The 24,044-nt window shown below is 47.3% G+C and overlaps 1 protein-coding gene across 4 annotated transcripts in view; it reads right to left on the bottom strand.

The window, feature by feature from the left end:
- Positions 1–24,044, bottom strand: part of PM20D1 (peptidase M20 domain containing 1) — a 387,280-nt gene that overhangs the window by 28,699 nt on the left and 334,537 nt on the right. For all 4 annotated transcript variants that reach the window (XR_012241709.1, XM_073615882.1, XM_073615880.1 and 1 more), the window contains one exon: positions 20,117–20,216. Coding sequence is in view for 3 of the 4 variants with exons in the window: in XM_073615882.1 (XP_073471983.1) it covers positions 20,117–20,216 (100 nt within the window). In the remaining variant the exon portion in view is untranslated. The remainder of the gene's footprint in view (positions 1–20,116; positions 20,217–24,044) is intronic.

The raw sequence follows: 24,044 nt of genomic DNA, 5'->3' as shown, positions 1-24,044 counted from the left end.
CCACTCCCGATCCTTGCATTCCGAGTGCAGCCCACTCCCGATCCTTGCATTCCGAGTGCAGCCCACTCCCGATCCTTGCATTCCGAGTGCAGCCCACTCCCGATCCTTGCATTCCGAGTGCAGCCCACTCCTGATCCTTGCATCCTGAGCACAACGCACTCTTGAACCCTGCATTCTGAGTGCATGCCACTCCTGATCCTTGCAGTCTGAGCGAAATGCACTCTCAAACCCTGCATTCTGATCGCAACGCGCTCTCGAACCCTGCATTCTGAGTGAAATGCGCTCTCGAACCCTGCATTCTGATCCCAACGCACTCCTGATCCTTGCACTCTGAGTGCATGACACTCTTGATCATTGCATTCTGAGTGCATGACACTCTTTATCATTGCATTCTAAGCGCAACATACTCCTGAACCCTGCATTCTGAGTACAACGCACTCCTGAACCCTGCATTCTGAGTGCAACGCACTCCTGAACCCTGCATTCTGAGCGCAACGCACTCCCGATCCTTGCATTCTGAGCGCAACGCACTCCTGATCCCTGCATTCTGAGTGAAATGCGCTCTCGAACCCTGCATTCTGATCCCAACGCACTCCTGAAGTACAGAGCATCTATGTAGTCCATGGAATCACAAGTTTTCTTTCCCATCCTCAGGTTACGGATCACATCAGCTGCCGGGTCTCGAAGGCTCTCACTGAGCCGTTGCCACTTCACAGCCTCTGAAACACTCCACTCTTCCATGGCTTGAAGGGCCTGGCTCATCTTACCCCACAAGACTCAGGAACTGCCTTGAGAAAAACCTGAGTCTCCAATAGCTCTGGTTGGCATTTCCAGACCCGTTCTTCACTAAGCTATCAACTAGCCGGCTCATATCCGTGTAGAAAGAGAGGGGGGCATTGACCCCTTGAGAGTCGGCTCCCATAGATACAGGGCCCTTCTGCTGAGCCCTGGTCTCTCAACATGTTCTCCCCCCACTTTAAGTGGGATCACTCTAGCAATCACCCCTTTGGCTAGACGTACCTCTTCCTCCTGAAAGCACACAGGCATCTCTTCCTGTCACTCCAGTAGCACCCTGAATTGGTCCAGGTCGTACTCAGCTTCCATTTCCACAATGTAGGCCCGGTGTCCTGGGCCCAGAGCTCTCACCCACTTTCTAATCTCAAATGTAGCACGACCCCCTTGAGGACTGCTTGGATTTACCTGCTCATCTGCACCACCATGACCCTGTGAACATTCCAAACCACCTGACACTCTGGGTTCAGACATCTTTGCACCACCTTAAAGTAATAAGTCAAACAAATTGGTGAGTTTATATCCTAATAACATTTACTGGAATAACTCAAAGTAGATTGCAAAGAGGAGGTAATAGATCCACTGAGCTTTGGATAACAGTCCTGACTCAGCAGAAGAAGTTAAGACAAATTAGCAATAACAGTATATTATATACACATAAGTAAAATGGAGTACCACTTGAACATGACCTGAAAGGATAAGCAAGAGTTAGGCACTAATTCTGGCAAGACTTCTAAAGGGGGAACCCAGGCCCGCCTATTTAACTTTTAATCCTAATGAGAGATCAATCAAACAAGAATGGTGTGAGGGCCCTTTAAGTAGTAATGACAGCAATGTCCTAGTTGCAGGACTGATGATCTTCGCCGGCAGTCGGAGCTCATTAACTATATCCTATAAGGTGCAGTAACAAGGCAATGGTATTTCTTGGACTGGTTGTCGTAACAGGTGTCTATGTACAGTGTTCAAATAGAAGTAGTAAAGTGTGTCCCCAGGGTAAAGCTGTCTGTACACAGTGTCCCAGTGAAGCAACAAAGAAAGGTTTGCAATGGTGGGCAATTGCCCTCTCACCACGACCAAGCCGATTCAATGCCTTCCGAACAGCGCCTCCCGGAGAGACGTCCTTGCAGCGGATCCCTTTGCGATGATCATCTGATGCGAAGCACAAAGAGCGGATTGTCGGACTTTTGAGGAGGTGCTGGATACATGTCCGATGAACAGCAAGCAGTGCTAGGCCCTTCTCGGCCTGTTTGGAATGTTGTACACCGCGTGGTAGGCCGTGACCTTGCATTCTGAGAGCAATGCGCTCCTGATCCTTGCATCCTGAGAGCAACGCGCTCCTGATCCTTGCATCCTGAGCGCAACGTGCTCCTGATGCTTGCATTTTGAGTGCAACGCGCTCCTGATCCCTGCATTCTGAGTGCAATGCGCTCCTGATCCCTGCATTCTGAGTGCAACGCGCTCCTGATCCCTGCATTCTGAGAGCAACGCGCTCCTGATCCTTGCATCCTGAGAGCAACGTGCTCCTGATCCTTACATCCTGAGCGCAACATGCTCCTGATGCTTGCATTTTGAGCGCAGTTCGCTCCTGATCCCTGCATTCTGAGTGCAACGCGCTCCTGATCCCTGCATTCTGAGTGCAACACGCTCCTGATCCCTGCATTCTGAGTGCAACGCACTTTCGAACCCTGCATTCTGAGAGCAATGCGCTCTCGAACCCTGCATTCTGAGCGCAGCCCTCTCTTGATTCTTGCATTCTGAGCGCAGCCCACTCCTGATCCTTGCATTCTGAGCACAGCCCACTCCTGATCCTTGCATGCCGAGCACAGCCCACTCCTGATCCTTGCATGCCGAGCACAGCCCACTCCTGATCCTTGCATTCCGAGCGCAGCCCACTCCTGATCCTTGCATTCCGAGCGCAGCCCACTCCTGATCCTTGCATTCCGAGCGCAGCCCACTCCTGATCCTTGCATTCCGAGCACAGCCCACTCCTGATCCTTGCATTCTGAATGCAGCCCACTCCTGATCCTTGCATTCTGAATGCAGCCCAATCCTGATCCTTGCATTCCGAGCGCAGCCCACTCGTGATCCTTGCATTCTGAGCACAATGCACTCCTGAACCCTGCATTCTGAGTGCAATGCATTCCTGAACCCTGCATTCTGAGTGCATGTCACTCCTGATCCTTGCAGTCTGAGCACAACGCACTCTCAAACCCTGCATTCTGATTGCAACGTGCTCTAGAACGCTGCATTCTGAGTGAAATGCGCTCTCGGACCCTGCATTCTGATCCCGATGCACCCCTGAACCCTGCATTCTGATCCCAACACACTCCTGAACCCTGCATTCTGAGTCCATGACACTCCTGATCCTTGCATTCTAAGTGCAACGCACTCCTGAACCCTGCATTCTGAGTGCAACGCACTGCTGAACCCTTCACTCTGAGAGCAGCCTACTGCTGATCCTTGCATTCCTTGCGCAAAGCGCTCCTGATCCTTGCATTCCTTGCGCAAAGCACTCCTGAACCCTGCATTCTGAGTGCAGCCTACTCCTGATCCTTGCATTTTGAGTGCAACGCACTCCTGATCCTTGCATTCTGAGAGCAACGCGCTCCTGATCCTTGCATTCTGAGAGCAACGCGCTCCTGATCCTTGCATCCTGAGAGCAACGCGCTCCTGATCCTTGCATCCTGAGAGCAACGCGCTCCTGATCCTTGCATCCTGAGAGCAACGCGCTCCTGATCCTTGCATCCTGAGCGCAACACGCTCCTGATCCTTGCATCCTGAGCGCAACACGCTCCTGATGCTTGCATTTTGAGCGCAATGCGCTCCTGATCCCTGCATTCTGAGTGCAACGCGCTCCTGATCCCTGCATTCTGAGTGCAACGCGCTCCTGATCTCTGCATTCTGAGTGCAACGCGCTCCTGATCTCTGCATTGAGTGCAACGCGCTCCTGATCCCTGCATTCTGAGTGCAACGCACTCTCGAACCCTGCATTCTGAGAGCAATGCGCTCTCGAACCCTGCATTCTGAGTGCAGCCCTCTCTTGATCCTTGCATTCTGAGCGCAGCCCACTCCTGATCCTTGCATTCTGAGCACAGCCCTCTCTTGATCCTTGCATGCCGAGCACAGCCCACTCCTGATCCTTGCATGCCGAGCGCAGCCCACTCCTGATCCTTGCATTCCGAGCGCAGCCCACTCCTGATCCTTGCATTCCGAGCGCAGCCCACTCCTGATCCTTGCATTCCGAGCGCAGCCCACTCCTGATCCTTGCATTCCGAGCGCAGCCCACTACTGATCCTTGCATTGAGAGCGCAGCCCACTCCTGATCCTTGCATTCTGAATGCAGCCCAATCCTGATCCTTGCATTCCGAGCGCAGCCCACTCGTGATCCTTGCATTCTGAGCACAATGCACTCCTGAACCCTGCATTCTGAGCGCAATGCATTCCTGAACCCTGTATTCTGAGTGCACGTCACTCCTGATCCTTGCAGTCTGAGCACAATGCACTCTCAAACCCTGCATTCTGATTGTAACGTGCTCTAGAATGCTGCATTCTGAGTGAAATGCGTTCTCGGACCCTGCATTCTGATCCCGATGCACCCCTGAACCCTGCATTCTGATCCCAACACACTCCTGAACCCTGCATTCTGATTGCATGACACTCCTGATCCTTGCATTCTGAGTGCATGACACTCCTGATCCTTGCATTCTAAGTGCAACGCACTCCTGAACCCTGCATTCTGAGTGCAACGCACTGCTGAACCCTGCATTCTGAGAGCAGCCTACTGCTGATCCTTGCATTCTGAGTGCAACGCACTCCTGAACCTTGCATTCTGATCGCAATGCACTCCTGAACCTTGCATTCTGATCGCAATGCACTCCTGAACCCTGCATTCTGAGTGCATGGCACTCCTGATCCTTGCATTTTGAGTGCAACGCACTCTCGAACCCTGCATTCTGAGCGCAACGCACTCTTGAACCCTGCATTCTGAGTGCAACACATTCTCGAACCCTGCATAACACACTCCTAAAATCTGCACTCTCGTACTACTTATATTTGTCACAAAAAAAGAAGGGGGGGGGGTCGGTCTTACTGTCTTTTTTTTTTTGGGGGGGGGGAGAGAGACACTATGCCCGGTGATCTTTGACTTCATCAGTGTTGTTCAAGTAGATCTCCATCCCCCGAAGGTTGCCTACCCCTGCTTTAGTGCACAGGTGTCAAACTGCCAGCCCTCCCGCTGTTGCAAAACTACAAGTCCCATGAGGCATTGCAAGGTTGACAGTTACAAGCATGACTCCCTCAGGTAGAAGCATGATTGGTCTTGTAGTTCTGCAACAGCTGGAGGGCCGCCAGTTTTACACCCCTGCTCTAGTGTGTTGTACTAGAAATGGCAGTGTAGGAAAATGTACCTGACTCATGTTACAGCCTGTGAGTCTTAATTGGGTCAGGGTTCACTAAAGTTCAGGGCAGGGTGACGCATCCTAGCAGCTCTCTGGTGCCTCCCCCTGGTGTCTGGAAAGTTAGAGAACCTTCTAGAACTAGGGGTTAGGAGGAGCTGCCATGAATATTTATGGGGCCTCAGCCAATCCCCAGATGTGGGCTGGCAGAGGGCAGAGACAAACCGATAAATAGACATGGGCCATTCCAGAGGTAGAGTCGGGTGGAAGATGAAAATGGAGTGCTGAGGAGAGGCTGCCGGTGGCCCTTGAGGAGACCCCCTGCTGGGGAGAGGTGATACCTGGGGCTGGAGGCTCGGCATAGCTGGCCTAGAAGGATCCCACCACAGGAGACAGTTGGAGGAGAACCTTCAGGAGAGGCAGCAGGACAAAGCAAAGACAAACAATGAGTAGAGATCAGCACTGAACAGGGACAACACAAGGGAGAGACTGTCAGCTGTAATAGTGCTCTCCAAAGACAGCAGTGGGCTTAGTCTTCATCCTTGCCCTGGGGAATCTCCATGGAAGTGTCTTTATAAATGATATAGGGTCTGGGAATAAAAGTACAATTTCTGTCTTTGCAGATGACACTAAGCTATGCAGTGGAATAATGTCCTTGCAGGATGTCTCCAATGTACAAGCTGACCTCAATGCACTGTCTAATTGGGCAAGCAAATTGACAAATGAGGTTTAATGTTGATAAATGTAAAGTTATGCACTTGGGGGCTAAGAATATGCATGCATCATACATACTAGGGGGGAGTACAACTGGGGGAATCTATGGTGGAGAAGGATCTGGGGGTTTTGGTAGATCATAAGCTCAATAATAGCATGCAATGCCAACCTGCGGTTTCAAAAGCGAGCAGTCTTTTCTTGTATTAAGAGAGGAATGGACTCCAGAGAGAGAGAGAGAGAGAGAGAGAGATCATTGTGCCCCTGTACAAATCAGTAGTAAGACCTCATCTGGAATATGCAATTCAGTTTTGGGCACCAGTTCTCAAAAGGATATTGGGGAACTGGAGAAAGTGCAGAGAAGGGCTACCAAACTGATAAGAGGCATGGAGAAGCTCAGTTATGAGGAAAGATTAGAGGAACTGAATCTTTTCCCTCTTGAGAAGAGGAGATTAAGGGGGATATGATCAACATGTACAAATACATAAGTGGTCCAGATAGTGAACTTGGTGTTGGGTTATTCACTTTAAGGTCATCACAGAGGACAAGGGGGCGCTCTTTACATCTAGAGGAAAAATATTTCATCTCCAAATATGGAAAGGTTTCTTCACAGTAAGAGCTGTGAAAATGTGGAATAGACTCCCTCCATAATATAACTGGGTACTAACATTTATAGGTAAAGTTGATCCAGGGAAAAAACGATTGCCTCTTGGGGGATCAGGAAAGGATTTTTTCCCCCGATGTAGCAAATTGGAGCATGCTTTGCTGGGGGTTTTCACCTTCCTCTGGCTCAACTGTGGGTGAAGGATTGTGTATATGGGATTGGAAGTTATTTTGTTTGTTTGTTTTTTTTGGTTGAACTAGATGGACTTGTGTCTTTTTTCAACCTGAATAAGTATGTAACTATGTGCCAGTCGGGAGGACTGGGAGGAAGATCACCCAGGAGTGGCTGGTGGCAGCCAGGTGGGCTAGCAATTTCTGCAAGCAAGTGGAGCTGGGATCAGTGGCCACAAGGGAAACAGAAGGAGCAATGTCATGCTGTTTGCTCACTGCACTACTTTGTCAAGGGACTGAGAGTTCCTGCCTGTAATGGGCCTTTGCTGAGTGAACACAAAACTGTTAGTTTCTTCAAGCGTGAGCAGCAGGTGCTTTAAAAACCAAGTTTGTGCAGGAGGAAGTAAAAATGGACTTTTTGTAAATAGGGAGGAATTGTCCCTTTTTGTTCATAGTTCTGGACATTTGTCAAGTTGGGCATCCCATAATTCCCTTCCCCATTCAAGTTATCAGCCCCTAATAAAACATCAAAAACAAGCCAAGGACTGGTTCCTGCATTGGAATGCATGAAGGAAATTCTGTGTGACTAGCTGTGCAGCAGTGGAGACCCGGGACACTAGCGACTCCCATGGGGGTAGTGCTACACATTATATGCCGGCCACCAATGTCCCGGCAGTACTAGAATGCCTATGCATCAAACCAATTCTGCCAGAAGGCTTGCTCTAGAAAACTTGACAGACCGACAAGGTACCGACCGATATACTGTAGAGTCCATACACTACCTTTTGTTACTATTGTACAGTGTACAGAGGTCAGGAGGATGTAGGGCAGTGGATAGTAAAGCCTCGTACACAAGCTTAGATTTTCAGATGACCAAATGTCTGTAACAACATAGCATTATTAGATGGTATCCACGTTTCCCATAAATTGAAGAAATTCCTCTCGTTTCCCAGAGGTCCTCATTCCATTGATAAAACCAAAATTAAGGTACAGTATATGCCTTTAACCAGAATGGTTATGCCATAAAGGTACACTCCGGAGATGTAGCAGGATATTTATGTAAGCATGGGGATGAGAAAGGACAAACTCATTGAGAGAAAGTTCATTTTGAGACTCACAACATATAGAATGGAAGGATACATATGACATCCCTGATGACGTCAGAACGCACTGACGAAACCGGTCGGTCGTAACGAACGTGACACGCCACTTCCGCTCGCAACTTGGTTTTCCTGCTTTTTTGTTTGTATGCCTGCACGAACCCATCTGTGGGTAATGCGGTTTTAGCCTGTTTTTAGCCTATTAAATATTTTGGCTTACTTCACCATGGGAGTTTTTTATTAATTTTAATTAACTTTGTATTTGCACTTCAAAAGGAGCGCAGTTTGTAATTAACTTGTTAATTATATTCTCGCTTTCCTTATCTGCCTTAACCTTTCTTCTCATGTGTGAGTTTTTATTTGTGAGCCTTTAATTAATAAATTTGTTCTTGGGATGTTTGCGCAATGAGTTTGTCCTTTCTCATCCCCATGCTTACATAAAAATATCCTGCTACATCTCCGGAGTGTACCTTTATGGCATAACCATTCTGGTTAAAGGCATATACCTTAATTTTGGTTTTATCAATGCAGTGAGGACCTCTGGGCAATGAGAGGAATTTCTTCGATTTATGGGAAACGTGGATACCATCTAATAATGCTATGCTGTTTAACCCACTTGCTGATGGTAAGGGGTTCTTTCTCCTTTCACGTCTACAGAGATTTATCATGAACTGATTCAGAATACTTAAGCCTGGGATTTTCCTCATTATTCAAAATATGGACTTTTTTAATATGATCATTCTATAGCGCTACACCTATACCCCATACATTTTTTATTGCACCCAACAATATTGTGTTAGCTGCTTATATTTACTATTTTCTTGACAGCGCAACAAATCAGACTTGTATATGTTGAATAGTTTTGTATGTATTCTTTCATTTCTGAGCATGCCTAGTCTTGCTCTTGCGATTTTTTTTTTCATACGAAAACCATACTAATGAAACGAAAATCGGACGTTGAGTTCACATCCGACAAATTTTATAGTCTGCACATCCAGCTTTTGTATAAATTTTTCCATCCAGTTTCCGTATCGTGTGTACGGGCCTTTAGAGGTCCAGTTGCATGTCAGATTAAAAACTACTATGGAGGGATTAAAGTAGATAAGCTGACTCGGAGTTCAAGTGCCACACCACAGTTTCTGCATGTTTGAAGCTGCATTCCAGGCTGGTTTGACAACAGTTGGGAGGGTCTCCCAATCGCTGCTGATCTTGTCAGGTCTCCAACGCAAAGACAGACACTGAATTGTGATCATCCTCAGAGGCCCCTGCAACTGGACCTTGCTGCAACATTCTTCTGGAGTAGAGAACTATGCCAGTACTAGTCTACTTCACTCCACTGCCTGCTTTACTGAAGACCCTTGATGACTTCATCTGCCCAGCGTGGACACCTGCTCTACTGCTAGCATGACTTACAGGCTGTCCTGCGATTTTTTTATTGTACAAAGCAGCCATGTCTGAGCCTGAACGAGGAACCTCTCCCACGGATGAACTATGTCATCATCTTGCAGCACTCACACAAGCGGGCAAGAACCTGCAGGAAGGTTACAACCGGCTTGAGGAATGCATCCAAGCATTATCCTTACCAAACTCAGCACCTGCTGCTGTGATGCTACCACCAGAACCCAGAGTTCTGACTCCAGAAAGATTTTTGGGTGATCGCAGTAAATTCAGGGAGTTTCGTAATGCCTGTGAACTGTACTTTGCATTACAGCCTCGAACCTTCTCACTTGAAGCTACAAAGGTAGGTTTTGTCATCTCCCTCCTGCAAGGTGAGCCCCAGTCCTGGGCCCATTGCTTACTTGAGCAGAAGAACCCATCTGTCAACTCTGGCTATATTCTTCGATGCCATGGCCCAGTTACAGTGAGGGAAAAATAACAGAGTTAGTCTTACCGGTAACTCTGTTTACAGTAGTCTTCCAGGACAGCCCTTGAGAGATGGAGTTCCTCCCTCCAAACAGGAAACGCATTTCCAATTAGTTTAAGGCGATCCCCTCAGGTCCCTGGTCATCCAAGAGAACCAAAGGCCGGAATATAAAAGACATAAAACACAACACTACCCCACAAGGTTAAACATTAGGGTGGTATCGTGCTGCCCTGGAAGACTACTGGAAACAGAGTTACTGGTAAGACTAACTCCGTTTTTCCCCCAGTCGTCTTCCAGGTCAGCCCTTGAGAGGATAACCAATTACTCACCAGACTAGGGTGGGACAACGGCTTGGAGGACTTTCCTACCAAAAGCCTGGTCTTGACTGGATATCAGATCCAGTCTAATGTTGAACAAAGGTAGAAAATCTTGACCAAGTTGCTGCCCTGCAAATTTGCTCCGGGGTGGCTCCCGCCCTCTCCGCCCACGAGGCCGCTGAAGCCCTTGTAGAATGAGCCCTTAGATCTTTTGGTGGTGTTACTTGCATAACTCCATAGCATTCCAGTATAGCTGACTTGATCCATCTGGCTAGCATTTTCTTGGACGCTTGTTTACCTTTTTGTTTTTCAACGTACAGGACGAATAGTGTCTGATGCTCTGAACTCATTGGTGACTTCAAGGTATGAAGTAGGCATCTTCTAACATCTAGAAGGCTTAGTTCTTGCTCTTTACTATTAGCCGATGAACTACAAAATGAAGGTAGTATTATATCCTGGGATTTGTGAAACGTTTACGTCACTTTCAATGTAAATCCTGGATCATTTTGAAGAACGATTCTGTCATTGTGAATTTTGAGAAAAGGCTCTCTGACAGACAGAGCCTGGAGTTCTCCTATTCTATTTGTTGTAGTGATAGCCACAAGGAAGACAGTTTTGAATGTCAGCAGGCGTAAAAATGTTTCTTGTAGAGGCTCAAAGGGGCTTTTGATGATCCCCCTCAGTACCACTGACAGATCCCATGTGGGACATCTTTGTGTCTTGGGTGGTCTGTACTTAGACTTTGACAAAGCGCAGGCGCATAAAACATGTAAGTCAGGGTCGCCACGGCAACATCAAGCTTGCGTTCTGCCCAGCATCTTGACTCCTCATATCCGGCTATGACATTGCTTTGACCCTGCCTTCCGGACTTTTAGACTCTGTCGAGAGCGCCCTCAAGGACGCTGGATTCCAGCTTGCCTGATGATCTCGCTTACCGTGGATGCCCAGTGGAGAGACGGTCTACAATACACCTCCTCGAGTTAGAGCGAGACTGACATCCATAATTAAGCCACCAGTTGCAGTATAGGAAGCGGTATCTCTCTACTTTGAATCTCCCTGCACATTGAGTCATTGGGTCTATCATTCCAGAGCAGTACTTGGAACACACTTGCTGACATTAACCCCTTGTCATCTGGAGTTTTGGCGGTATCGTATTATTAATTTTCGGAGTACTTCAATGATGACGATGAGTTTTTTCTTTAAGTTTTATTATTTTTTTTATCTCATTTTTTCATCTGACAGTTTGTGGTTTTTAATTTTTAACATTAGCGTGCATTCAATAAATGAACTTGATTAAGTATATTATTTATAATAGTTCTCTTATTCACTGGTCCCATTGAGCGCTGCTTATTTGTGTATTTTGATGTACTTAACTCTCTGCAAAAAAGAGCGACCAACAGGACTTCTTGTAGTGTCTATTCTAGATATATTGAAAGCGCTGCTATCTGAACCTTCGGCGTACCTAGTGCTAGACCTTTATCAGCACCCTGCTGTAGGAACTCTAGAATAGTCGGTGTGTATCCATCTTTTGTCTGTTATTTTCAGCACACCAGCTGTTAAATTTTTTCCAGGTCTTTCTGTAGATGGCCCTGGTGTTGGGCTTCCTGGCGCTCAAAAGCGTCGCCACCACTTTGTCTGAGAATCCTTTCGATCTCTGGATGTCTTCCTCAGTAACCAGGCCGCCAATTTGAAGCTTTCTTGTTTTAGGCCTGTTAGGGGTCCCTGACACATCAGGTCATCCCTGCGAGGAAGTAGCCAAGGCTCCTCTGCTGAGAGACTGAGAGGCTGAGAGAACCAGGCTCTCTTGGGCCAATATGGTGCTATCAGTATCAGTTTTGTCTGTTCCTGTAGGAATTTCTTCCCCACTCGAGGAATCGGATGTACTGGGGGAAAGGCGTAGCACATCTTGAAATCCCATGGGTTTTGAAGTGCTTCCATCCCCAGAGGCGGGTCTTGCAGGTTTAGCGAGTAGAAACGTTTCACATTGGTATTTTCCCGGGATGCAAATACATCTATTTTTGGCATTCCCCAGCGGGCTGTAATTTCCCTGAACACCTCTTAGTGTAATACCCACTCCTCTTGGGAGATCTCTTGACAGCTAAGGAAGTCAGCCACTTGATTGTTTTCCCCCTTTAGGTGGACCGCTCCCAGCGAAAGTAGATTTACTTCTGCCCATCGACAGATTTGGTTGGAGAGGTAGATTAAGGTGGGGCTCCTCGTGCCCCCCTGTTTGTTTGCATAGGCTACTGCCATGGGGTTGTCACAGGACTAGGGTGTGCTGACTTCTTAGCTGGTTGTGGAAGTGTTCTATAGCTTTGGCTATTGCCATAAGCACCTGAGCTTCTTCTGGGGACCACTTCCCCTGAGCAGGCTGACCTGCTAGGTGGGCTCCCTAAACCTAAATGCTTGAGTCTGTGGTCAACTTCCGTGAGATTGGGAAAGACCATGCTAGACCCTGGTTCAGATATGTGTGGTCCCTCTACCACCAGAGCGACCTTTTTCACCGAGGTTGGAAGTAGGAGTGTTCTGTCCAGATATCCTTGCTATTCTTTTAGGATAAAGGTTTGTAGATGCCTTAGATGATACTTGGCCCATTGTACTGCAGGTATCGTTGAAGTCATTAGACCCAGAATCGACATCAGCTCTCTGACCTATATTGGGAGGTTGTTCTGTATAGAACTCACTCTCCTGGTAAGGCCTTGAACTTTTTCTTCCGGTAGGGACGTTTTCTGCTCTGTGGAGTTGAGCAGATATCCCAGAAATCGTATGTTCTGAGTAGGACACATGTTGGATTTTTCGATGTTTAAAATCCATCCTAATGACTTTAGCCATAGTTGGGCTTCTGCCCTTTTACCAGCTGTACTTCCAAAGGTGCCACAAAGAGCAGGGTGTCTAGGTAAGGCACTACTGTCATCTTCAACCTCAGGAGGGACCAGGGCTTCTGCTAGGACTTTGGTAAATATCCTCAGTAACAAGGATAGCCCAAAAAGAAAAGTCCTGCTTTGAAAATTATACTTGTTTTCCTCTTTCTCCACTGCCAATCTTAGGTATCTCTGGGACTCTTCTCCTATGGGAATGTGGAGGTAGGCATCCCTAAGATCCATGGTCGCCATGAAGGTTCCCGACTGAGAACATGGATTCCATGCGGAATTTCTTGTATTGTATCGCTTGATTCAGGGGTTTTAGATTTAATATTTGTCGAAATTCTCCACGCCTGGGCACAGAAGCCTGAATCCGGGTCACCTCCTGCCCGCAGCCTAAGGAGGGTTTCCCGCGGCTGCACATCCGACAACCTCTGCCCAGCAATCCGGTAGCCCAGAGGCTCACACACCACTCTCCCTGCTTCAGCCATGAGACGCATGCCCTTGCTCAGCCCTTGGGAGATGGAGCCTCCAGCGGTCGCTCAGGCAACATGTCTCCTCCAGATGGAGGAAACACTAGGACTGACCAGGGACCAGAGGGACCGCCTTAAAAGACTGTAATGTGTTTCTTGATGGGGGGAGGAACTCCATCTCTCAAGGGCTGACCTGGATGAAGACTGGGGGGAAAGTATTTGATCCCCTGCTGATTTTGTACATTTGCCCACTGACAAAGAAAGGATCAGTCTATAATTTTAATGGTAGGTTTATTTTAACAATGAATTTGCATTTTAATGAGTGAAATACGTTTTTGACCCCTTGCAAAACATGACTTAATACTTGATGGCAAAACCCTTGTTGGTAATCACAGAGGTCAGACGTTTCTTGTAGTTGGCCACCAGGTTTGCACACATCTCAGAAGGTCCCACTCCTCAGTGCAATCCTCTCCAAGTCATTAAGATTTCAAGGCTAACATTTGGTAACTTGAACCATCAGCTCCCTCCACATTATTTCTATGGGATTAAGGTCTGGATACTGGCTAGGCCACTTCAGGACCGTGCTTCTTCTTGAACCACTCTTTTGTTGCCTTGGCTGTGTGTTTTGGGTCATTGTCATGCTGGAATACCCATCCATGACCCATTTTCAATGCCCTGGCTGAGGGAAGGAGGTTCTCACCCAAGATTTGAGTGTACAGGGCCCCGTCCATTGTCCCTTTGATGAGGTGAAGTTGTCCTGTCCCCTTAGCAGAAAAACACCCCTAAAGCATAATGTTTCCACCTCCATGTTTGATGGTGGGGGTGGTGTTCTTGGTGTCATTAGCAGCATTCCTCCTCCAAACACAGCGAGTTGAGTTGATGCCAAAGAGCTTGATTTTGGTCTTCTCTGACTACAACACGTTCACCCAGTTCTCCTCTGATTCATTCAGACATTCATTAGCAAAACTAAGACAGGCATGTACATGTTGCTTTCTTGAGCAGGGGGACCTAGCAGGCGCTGCAGGATTTCAGTCCTTCACGGCGTAGTGTGTTACCATTTTTTTTCTTGGTGACTATGGTCCCAGTTGCCTTGAGATCATTGACAAGATTCTCCTGTGTAGTTCTGGGTTGATTCCTCACCGTTATCATTGAAACTCCACGAGGTGAGATCTTGCATGTGCAGTCAAGAAGGAGTGAAAACGTCATATAAAAGTTGAAGGAACTGTGCAAAAATTGATTACAACAAGGGACATGAAAATGTACACAAATAGAAACAAATATCCACTTAATAGGCAAAAAAGTAGAAAAAATAAATCGCATGTGCAAAAATGCCAGAAAAATGTGTATATGGGCACATAAAAATTAGTTCACTTGTAAGTGACAGAGAGATTAGAATAACTCATCTTCTATGGAGAACGTTGAGCACAAGGGTGATAAATGTTCATGAGGTAGTGCACAGAGGTGGTGTGGTGATGAAAAAGCAAATCAGTGCTGCTCAGTAGCCATGTAAAACTTCATAAATAGATTCATTCTCGAACAGTCAGTCTCCCAGAACTCTCACCTCATATACTGTAATAAATCGCATGGTAATGTGAATATAACTCTCCACCACTCCCCCTTTGGCTCCTTCTCCAGCTCACATACACTTCAACAAGGATTAGAGGTATCTTCTCCAGCTGTGAATGTCTTTACTCAGCCGTCCCTGTTGTGATTAGTAGCAGATGTCTGACTCTGGACACAGTGGGGTTGATTTATTAAAACTGGAGAGTACAAAATCTGGTGCATCTCTGAAGAAAAAAAAAATGCTTTGAAGCACCAGACCGAGGGAGATTGACAGTTATTTTGTATTTCTTCCATTTGCGAATAATCGCACCAACTGTTGTCACCCTCTCACCTCGTGTAGGTCTACAGTGTTGTCCCCAACATCCTTGGACAGCTGTTTGGTCTTGGCCATTGTGGAGAGATTGTTATATGATTGATTGCTTCTGTGGACAGGTGTCTTTTACGCAGGTAACAAGTTGAGATTAGGAGCACTCCCTTCAAGAGAGTGCTCCTAATCTCAGCTCGTTACCTGTATAGAATTATCGGGGGTTAATCCCCTTTTTAATGCATGCCAACATTCTGTTTGCTTTGCTTGCAGCAGCTTGGCATTGCATGCCATTGCTGAGCCTGTCATCTACTAGGACCCCCAGGTCCTTTTCCATCCTAGATTCCGCCAGAGGTTCTCCCCTTAGTGAGTAGATTGCATTCATATTTTTGCCTCCCAAATGCATTATTTTACATTTTTCTACATTAAAGGGGTTGTAAACCCTCATGTTTTTTCACCTCAATGCATCCTATGCATTAAGGTGAAAAAACACCTGGCAGTGAACACCCCCCCCCCCCCCCCCCCGTTTTACTTACCTGAGCCCCATATTTCTGTCGGCGGAGATGCGCTCTCTCTCTCTCTCCATGGGGTCACGGCTCTTGATTGGATAGACTGATAGCAGTACAGCCATTGGCTCCCACTGCTGTCAATCAAATCCAATGACGCGAGCGCCAGGGGCAGGGCCGAGTCCGGCATTCGTGTCTATAGACGCAAATGCTGGACTCGGGAGCATGCCCATAAGGTAACCCCTTATGGGCACACTCTTCTAGGGGGTTATCTGATGTGGGGAGGAGCCGCAAGAGCTGCCAGGGGACCCCAAAAGACGAGGTTCAGGGGCCACTCTGTGCAAAACGAGCTGCACAGTGGAGGCAAGTATGTAGTTGCCCACCCCAATAATTTGTTCAAATCTTCTTGCAGGGTTTCCACATCCTGCAGAGAAGTTATTGCCCTGCTTAGCTTAGTATTGTCCGCAAATACAGAGATTGAGCTGTTTATCCCATCCTCCAGGTCGTTTATGAATATATTAAATAGGATTGGTCCCAGGACAGAACCCTGGGGGACCCCACTTTCCACCCCTACGAGTACCCCCCATTTATCACTACCCTCTGAACTCGCCCCTTTAGCCACTTTTCAATTCATGTACTCACCCTATGGTCCATGCCAACGGACCTTACTTTGTACAGTAAACATTTATGGGGAAATGTTTGAAATGCTTTTGCAAAATCCAGATACACCATGTCTACAGGCCTTCCTTTATCTAGATGGAAGCTCACCTCCTCATGGAAGGTTAATAGTTTTGGTTTGGCTAGAAGGATTCTTCATGAATCCATGCTGATTACTGCTAATGATACCGTTGTCATTACTAAAATCTTGTATATAGTCCCTTACCATCCCCTCCAAGAGCTTGCATACAATTGATGTTAGGCTAACTGGTCTGTAATTCCCAGGGATGCATCTTGGCCCTTTTTTAAATATTGGTGCTACATTGGCTTTTCTCCAATCAGCTGGTATCATTCCAGTCAGTAGACTGTTCATAAATATTAGGAACAATGGTCTGGCAATTACTTGACTGAGTTCCTTAAGGACCCTCAAGTGCAAGCCATCTGGACCCGGTGACTTATTAATGTTAAGTTTTTCAAGTATTTTAAATTCTGTCCTCTGTTCGCCATGAGGGTGCTTCCTGTGATGTGTCATGAGGATAAATATTGCAGTTTTGGTTACTGAACCCGTTTCCCTCGTGAAGACTGAGGAGAAGAATAAATTCAATACCTTCGCCATCTCTCCATTCTTAGTAACCAGATTCCCTTCATCATTCTTTATGGGACCAATATGATCTGACCTCCCTTTCTTACTATTTATGTACTTGGGATTTTCTTTTACTCTCCTCCGCTATGTGCCTTTTGTGTTCTATCTTAGCCGCCCTGATTGCACCCTTGAATTTCTTGTTGCATTCTTTGTAAAGTTGGAATGCTGATGATAAACCCTCAGCATTGTATTTTTTGAAGGCCTTCTCCTTTGCTTTTATATGCATTTTTGCGTTGGAGTTAAGCCACCCAGGACTTTTATTAGCTCTTTTAAATTTATTTCCCATTGGATGCACTCACTAATTCCCTTATTTAATATGCTTTTAAAGCATACCCATTTTTCCTCTGTGTTCTTTGTTCCTAAGATTTTATTCCAATTATTATCTTCTAGCAAGGATCATAGTTTAGGGAAGTTGGCTCTTTTGAAATTCAGTGTCTTTGTATTCCCCTTATGTTTCCTATTTGTGTGAATTAATACTAAAACTAATTGACCTGTGATAGTTTTTTTCCAAATTGCCCCGTATTTCCACATCCATGATCAGGTCTGAATTATTGGTAATCAGTAGGTCTAGTAACGCTTTGTTTCTAGTTGGTGCATTTACCAATTGACCCATGAAATTGTCCTGCCAGACATTTAGGAACTGGTGAGCCTTAGATGAATGCGCGGTTCCTTCCACCCAGTCTATGTCTGGATAACTGAAATCCCCCAATATAATGACACTTCCCATTCTTGCCGCTAATCCAAATTATGATAGGAGGTCCGCCTCCTCCCTCTGGGTATGGGGCCTATTGCATACTCACATTATTACTTTCCCCTTAGTTTCCTCCCTTTGTAGCTCTATCGATAAGGATTCCACCTCCTCCCTTGCTCCCTTATTGATGTCATTTCTCACATTAACTTGTACATCATTTTTTATATACAGGCATACCCCTCCCCCTTTTTTACCCTCTCTATCCCTGCGATATAGGGAATACCCTTGAACGGTTGCCAGCCAATCATGAGAGCTGTTGAACCAAGTTTCTGTAATTTCTACAAATCAAAATCCTCCTCGTACAACAGTAGCTCTAGTTCTCACATCTTGTCCGCCAGACTCCTGGCATTGGTGAACATGCCACGTATTTTAGGCCGGTCGCATACTATCTCCTTATTGGGTGCTCTGGGGTTGCAACTAGGACTTGTTACTATACTTACCTCAGGTTTAGGTGCTTTAGTCAACCTACCAATAATGCCCCCAATACTACCTCCTGGAATATGTTCCACGCTGACTATCTCTACCTCTGGACCCACCCCTCCCGGCCTTGTTTAAAAGCCCCGCTAACTTTTCGTCCATCTTCACTCCCAGCAGATCTGCACCTTCCTCATTTAGGTGCAGTCTATCCCTTCTATAGAGCTTGTAACCAACTGAGAAGTCTCCCCAGTTCTCCAAGAACTCAAACCCCTCCTTTCTACACCAGCTCCTCACCCACTTGTTTACTTCCCTAATCTCCCTCTGCCTTTCTGGTGTGGCTTGAAGTACGGGTAGTATCTCTGAGAATACCACCTTGGAGGTCCTTTTCCTCAATTTAGCTCTTAAGTCCCTAAAATATTTTTTTAGGACACTCCATCTACATCTGACTTTGTCATTGGTGCCAACGTGCACCATGACAGCCAAGTCTTCCCCAGTAATCTGTCCACCAGATCCGTGATGCACCGAACCTGAGCACCCGGTAAACAACATACAGTTCGGCGCTTTGGGTCTTTGTGACAGATTGCCCTCTCTGTCCTAAGAATTGAGTCCCATACCATCAGAATCTGTCTTTCCTTTCCCGTGGCTTTACTCCCACCCTCACTGGAGGAGTTATTCCCCTGGCAGCTAGGGGAGTCACTCAGCTCCAGCAGTGCTGGTCCCTGACTGGTTTCACCAATGTCACTCAATGGGGTGTACTTATTGGGATGTTTCAGCCCAGGACCGGCCTCCCTGACTCTTTCCCCTCTATCCTTCCTAATGGTCTATTCTGCTTTCGTGCCTGCCCCTCTTTATCTCCACCCGCCTCTGTGCTGGTTCCTGCCGGCACCTGCCTGGTACAATCCCAACTCTCCTTTAGTATAGAGGGACGTCTCAGTGTTAACAGTTGCTTCCCTAGATTCAGAACCTGGGCTTCCAGGGAAACGTGTGCTTACATTTTGCACAGCAGTGTTTGCCCTCGATCGGATGATCAAGGAACACATACATGCAGCAAGATGTACACCAAGTCGCACCTCCACACCCATCAGGCATCGTACCCACTAATTTAATGGGGATTGGGGGTTATACTCTGTCCAAATTAACTAACAATTAGCTTCCAGACACTAATACTCAATACATAGGTTCTCAACAAGACAATACACAGGTACTCGCAACACACATGCACTCACAGCCCAGTCCACGTGCACTCACAGTCCAATGTGCTCAACCTCAGGGAGCACCAAGAAAACAAAGGGGCTTAAAGTGCAAGTAAACCCTCCTATTGTTTTTAGCCAAGGAAACTGTCATCTTGGTCTCTGTTTAATCTACAACTGCCATGATGCTGCACATATGATCGGCTATGACACCAGCCACTGCATGATTTGACAGTTTGGTTGAGAGCACAACCAATGGGAGTGTTACATTTCCAGCACGTGCCGGAAATTTAACTATTTTTTTAAACTGTTAAATGGATGGATTTACTTCCGCTTTAAGTGAGGGTAAGCCTTTTAAGCCAGCCTGGAAACAGAGATTTGGTGGTTTTGTAACCGGAAGACAACTGTTGTGGTGAACAAACAGTATCGTGTTCTGGCATGATGCACTATGCAGACTGCCTCATGAAGTGCAAGCACTGTCTAGGTATGTATCTGGCATAAAAATGTCTACAGCTGTTTGAGTAAAAGAATTCCAACTCAAGAAGTCTTGATCCAGCAGAATTGGATAGAGACATCCTGCCTCCTCAGGATACTAAGCTCAACTGTGTTTCATAGCAGATACAAGAATATAGCCATTAGATGTAGCTGGCATTATTTCATTTTGCTTAGTGTCCAATCCTCGTACAGTATAATCACTGCAGTTGAACCTACAATGCTGTGTCCTTTAATAAATGATGGAAAAAAAGACAAACACAGGTCACATTGAAAATATCTCTTTTAGTACATATTGGCCTCCTACCTTCCCAAATCTTCAGGTTTCAACTGAAAAGGGCTAAAACGATAGATGCTGTGAGTCAAGTTGACAAAATGGCGGCTGTCAGTATTTCCAATACAGATACCTGGAAAGCAACAACAGTTAAAATTAGCTTCGTGAAATAAAACATTTAAAAAGGGACTTCCTCTATTGCTGAGAAAGTAGCTGCAATATATTTTGTGTGATTTCTAACGATGGGCTCAGGCTTGTTCGCAACTCCACGTGCCCGTGCCAGCCAGGAAGCGGACACTGGGCAGCGCTAATCACAGTCAGTGAGACATTTCCAGATCTGTGCAGCAGTGGATCGGGAAATGTCTCACTGCCTGTGATTAGCGCTGCGCAGTGTCAGATTCCTGGCGAGTGCAGGCATGTGTATTTGCGAACACACCTGAGCCCATCCTTAGTGATTTCCTACTGAAATGCTTAAGCCCGCTAGCAACTTATTTAAAGTGGCAATCAACACCTCCCATTAGGACCTGTGTTCAACACAAACCAGAGTTCAAAAGTAATTTAACCTCTTGCCCTAAAGGAAAGTTTTATTATATCATGCGGGTTTGCTGCGCTTAGCCCTAGACTTCTATTATATCCTGCAGGTTTGGTACACTTTCTGAATGCAGGAGTTTTGGTGCGCTTTCAGAAAGTGTACGACACCTGCAGGATATAATAGAAGTCTATGGCAAAGCACAGCTAACCCAGGAAAGTTGCAAATGCACCGCACCTGCAGTACAGGTTAACTACAGCACATCAGTGTGAAAGCAGCCTTATAGGGGGCTCAGGACAGAAAGGATTAATTTACATTTGCAGTTTGGAGGGTGGTAAAACCCCATAGTTAAGACACGTTTTTATCTCCCCCGCCCCAACCGCAGTCCACATTTAGCTGCAGTGGCCAGGGGTGTACACATGTCACAGCAAGAGTTATACGCCCTGCCATGGTTAGTGGGTGTAGCACCTGCCATGAATGACCCATTCAAATAAATGAGGCCACTCTGCAAGTGCCCTGCAACCTTGTGAGTAAAAGGCAGGCAGCATGTTTTGCTTTCTCACCACCTGCTTTAACCCATTGGACGCTGCAGAAAAATGCAGTTGTGCTCCCATTTACTTGAATGGGTCGCGATTGGCAGGCGGGAGCACCCACCAAAAGCAACAGGGGACTTAATTTCTGCTGTGATATGTGTACACCTTTGGCTGCTGCCTCAGCAGCTAATGAGGGTAGGGATTGGGGTGGTAAAACTATGGCTCAACCACATGGTTTTACCGAGCTCCCTGCACCCCCCCAATTTTACATGTGAACAAGCACGAAGGGTGCTGCTGCCGAATGCAACTAAGGGCTCTTTCAAAAGTGAAGGCACTGCTGCTCCCCTGAAAAGTGATCCTAGTGTGTTTGACAGGTGGAGAGGAGTAGAGATGGGCTCGGGCCCGATCCCACCAGGAAGCCGACACTGCAATTGTTTTTAAGGTTGAACTGGATGGACTTGTGTCTTTTTTCAACCTAACTATGTAACCTAGCACACAGCTAATCACAGGCAGTGAGACATTTCCCAGTCCGCAGCTGCACAGATCGGGAAATGTCTCACTGCCTGTGATTAGTCGTGTGTAGTGCCGGCTTCCTGGTGGGATCGGGCAAGTGGGGTTTCGAACATGCCCAAACCCATCTCTAGCGAGGAGGCAATATGTTGCCTCCACCAGATTTAAACCCATAATTGCCGTGCAGTGCATGCAGTTGCGACACAGTAGCAGTGGTGTATTTAGGTTTTGTGCTGCCCTAGGTCTGACTAAACTCATGCACCCCCCTTGCTGCCGAGGCCACACCCCTTCCTGTTTAAGACCCACCCTGTCATCTGTAAACCACACCCCTTCCTCTTTAGGCTCATTTGGCATTTTGACAGGTACCCTTCCCCACTCCCTGGAGACTGCGCTGCCCCCTCTGAAGTTCGGCCCCCCTTTTTCTTCCTCCACTGGGGCATTCAGAAAGTGCAACGCGCTTCGCACACGTGCAGCAGTGAACCGTCCGGTTTCTCTTACCATGAATGATGGTGGCAAAACCCGAGAGCCAATCCGAAAATCGGCTGAGGTGTCGACATTGCAGGATCCCTGGACAGGTAAGTGTCCTAATATTAAAAGTCAGCAGCTACAGTATTTGTAGCTGCTGAGTTTTAATGTTTTCACAGGGTGGGGGCGGGACTCCTCTTTAATGAGTTTGCATTGATTTCAGCATTGATGGAGCACTTTATTTCAATATCATGGTCTGCATATTAATGCACTTTCACTAAATGTGGACTGTTTAAAGGGTTTGCATTGATTTTAGCATGCATGGAGCACTTTACACATGCCAGTGGCGGCTGGTGATTAAATTTTTTTTTGGGGGGGGTGCAAACAAACTAAAAAATTCAGAAAAAAAGACATTAATTGCAGCCTCACTGTGCCCCATCAAACGCAGCCACTGTGCCCCATCAAACGCAGCCACTGTGCCCCATCAAACGCAGCCACTGTGCCCCATCAAACGCAGCCACTGTGCCCACCAAACGCAGCCACTGTGCCCATCAAACGCAGCCACTGTGCCCATCGCAGCCACTGTGCCAAACGCAGCCACTGTGCCCATCAACTGTAGCCACTGTGCCCTCAAACGCTGTCACTGTGCCCCATCAATTGTAGCCACTGTGCCCTCAAACGCTGTCACTGTGCCCTCAAACGCTGTCACTGTGCCATCAAACGCTGTCACTGTGCCATCAAACGCTGTCACTGTGCCATCAAACGCTGTCACTGTGCCCCATCAATTGCAGCCACTGTGCCCCATCAATTGTAGCCACTGTGCCCTCAAACGCTGTCACTGTGCCCCATCAAATGTAGCCACTGTGCCCTCAAACGCTGTCCCTGTGCCCCATCAATTGTAGCCACTGTGCCCTCAAACGCTGTCCCTGTGCCCCATCAATTGTAGCCACTGTGCCCTCAAACGCTGTCACTGTGCCCCATCAATTGTAGCCACTGTGCCCTCAAACGCTGTCACTGTGCCCATCAAATGCCAACACTGTTCCCATAACACTGATATAATTTATTAAATTACTTTACCTACTGTCCTGGGGGGTTCCCTTGTGCTTCTCTCTCTCCTCCTGACGTCACTGCCAGACCTCGCCCCAGTGCCGAGTAGAAGCAGTGTGGAGGAGAGTAGGCGGAGCATAAGGCACCACCTCCGCCAGTCACCGGCCGCTTATGGGGGCGTGAGTCACACGCCGCCCCCCGCATGATAGAAAGTCCCCCCACCCGATTCCTGGCTCCCGCCCCCCGCACACATGCAGCCCACGGCGGCTGCCTTGCTGTAGCGGGCGGCGCTGCTGTGTATGGGCGTGCTTGGCAGAGGGTGGAGGGGCGTGAGCTCTGCTAAGCATGCCCATACACATGCCCCTCCACCCTCTGCCAAGCACGCCCATACACAGCAGCGCTGCTACAGCAAGGTGGTCGCCGTGGGCTGCATGTGTGTGGGGGGCGGCCGCGGGAGCCGGGAATCGGGTGGGGGGACTTTCTCTCATGCGGGGGGCAGCTTTTTTTGCCGCCCCCCCGCAAAGTGCCACCCTAGGTCTAGGCCTTGTCGGCTTAGGTCAAAACACAGCCCTGCACAGTAGTACGTCAATTAGAGGTTTAAATCAGGTGTGAGGAGACAACACTGGGAGACACTGTGCCCAGTAATCTTTGACTTATTCCATGTTGTTCAGGTAGATCTCCACCTCTTTAAGGTGGTCTATGCCTGGTTTAGACAAACCATTTGCCACTGACAGGGGTGCTTACAATCATCAGCTTTTATTTATGTAAAACCTTTATCCCAAAAGGAAGAAAACTGTTGCTGTAACTGCTTATAAACTGTGAGCTGGAGTTTGCCTTCAATTGTGTTAGTGTATTTAAATCTACTAGTGCATTTAAC

This window comes from Aquarana catesbeiana, linkage group LG02 (assembly GCF_042186555.1).
Source record: "Aquarana catesbeiana isolate 2022-GZ linkage group LG02, ASM4218655v1, whole genome shotgun sequence".
NCBI classification, from domain to species: Eukaryota; Metazoa; Chordata; class Amphibia; order Anura; family Ranidae; genus Aquarana; species Aquarana catesbeiana.
The sequence above is the reverse complement of the archived record's forward strand: the minus strand, read 5'-3'. Positions and strand labels throughout refer to the sequence as shown.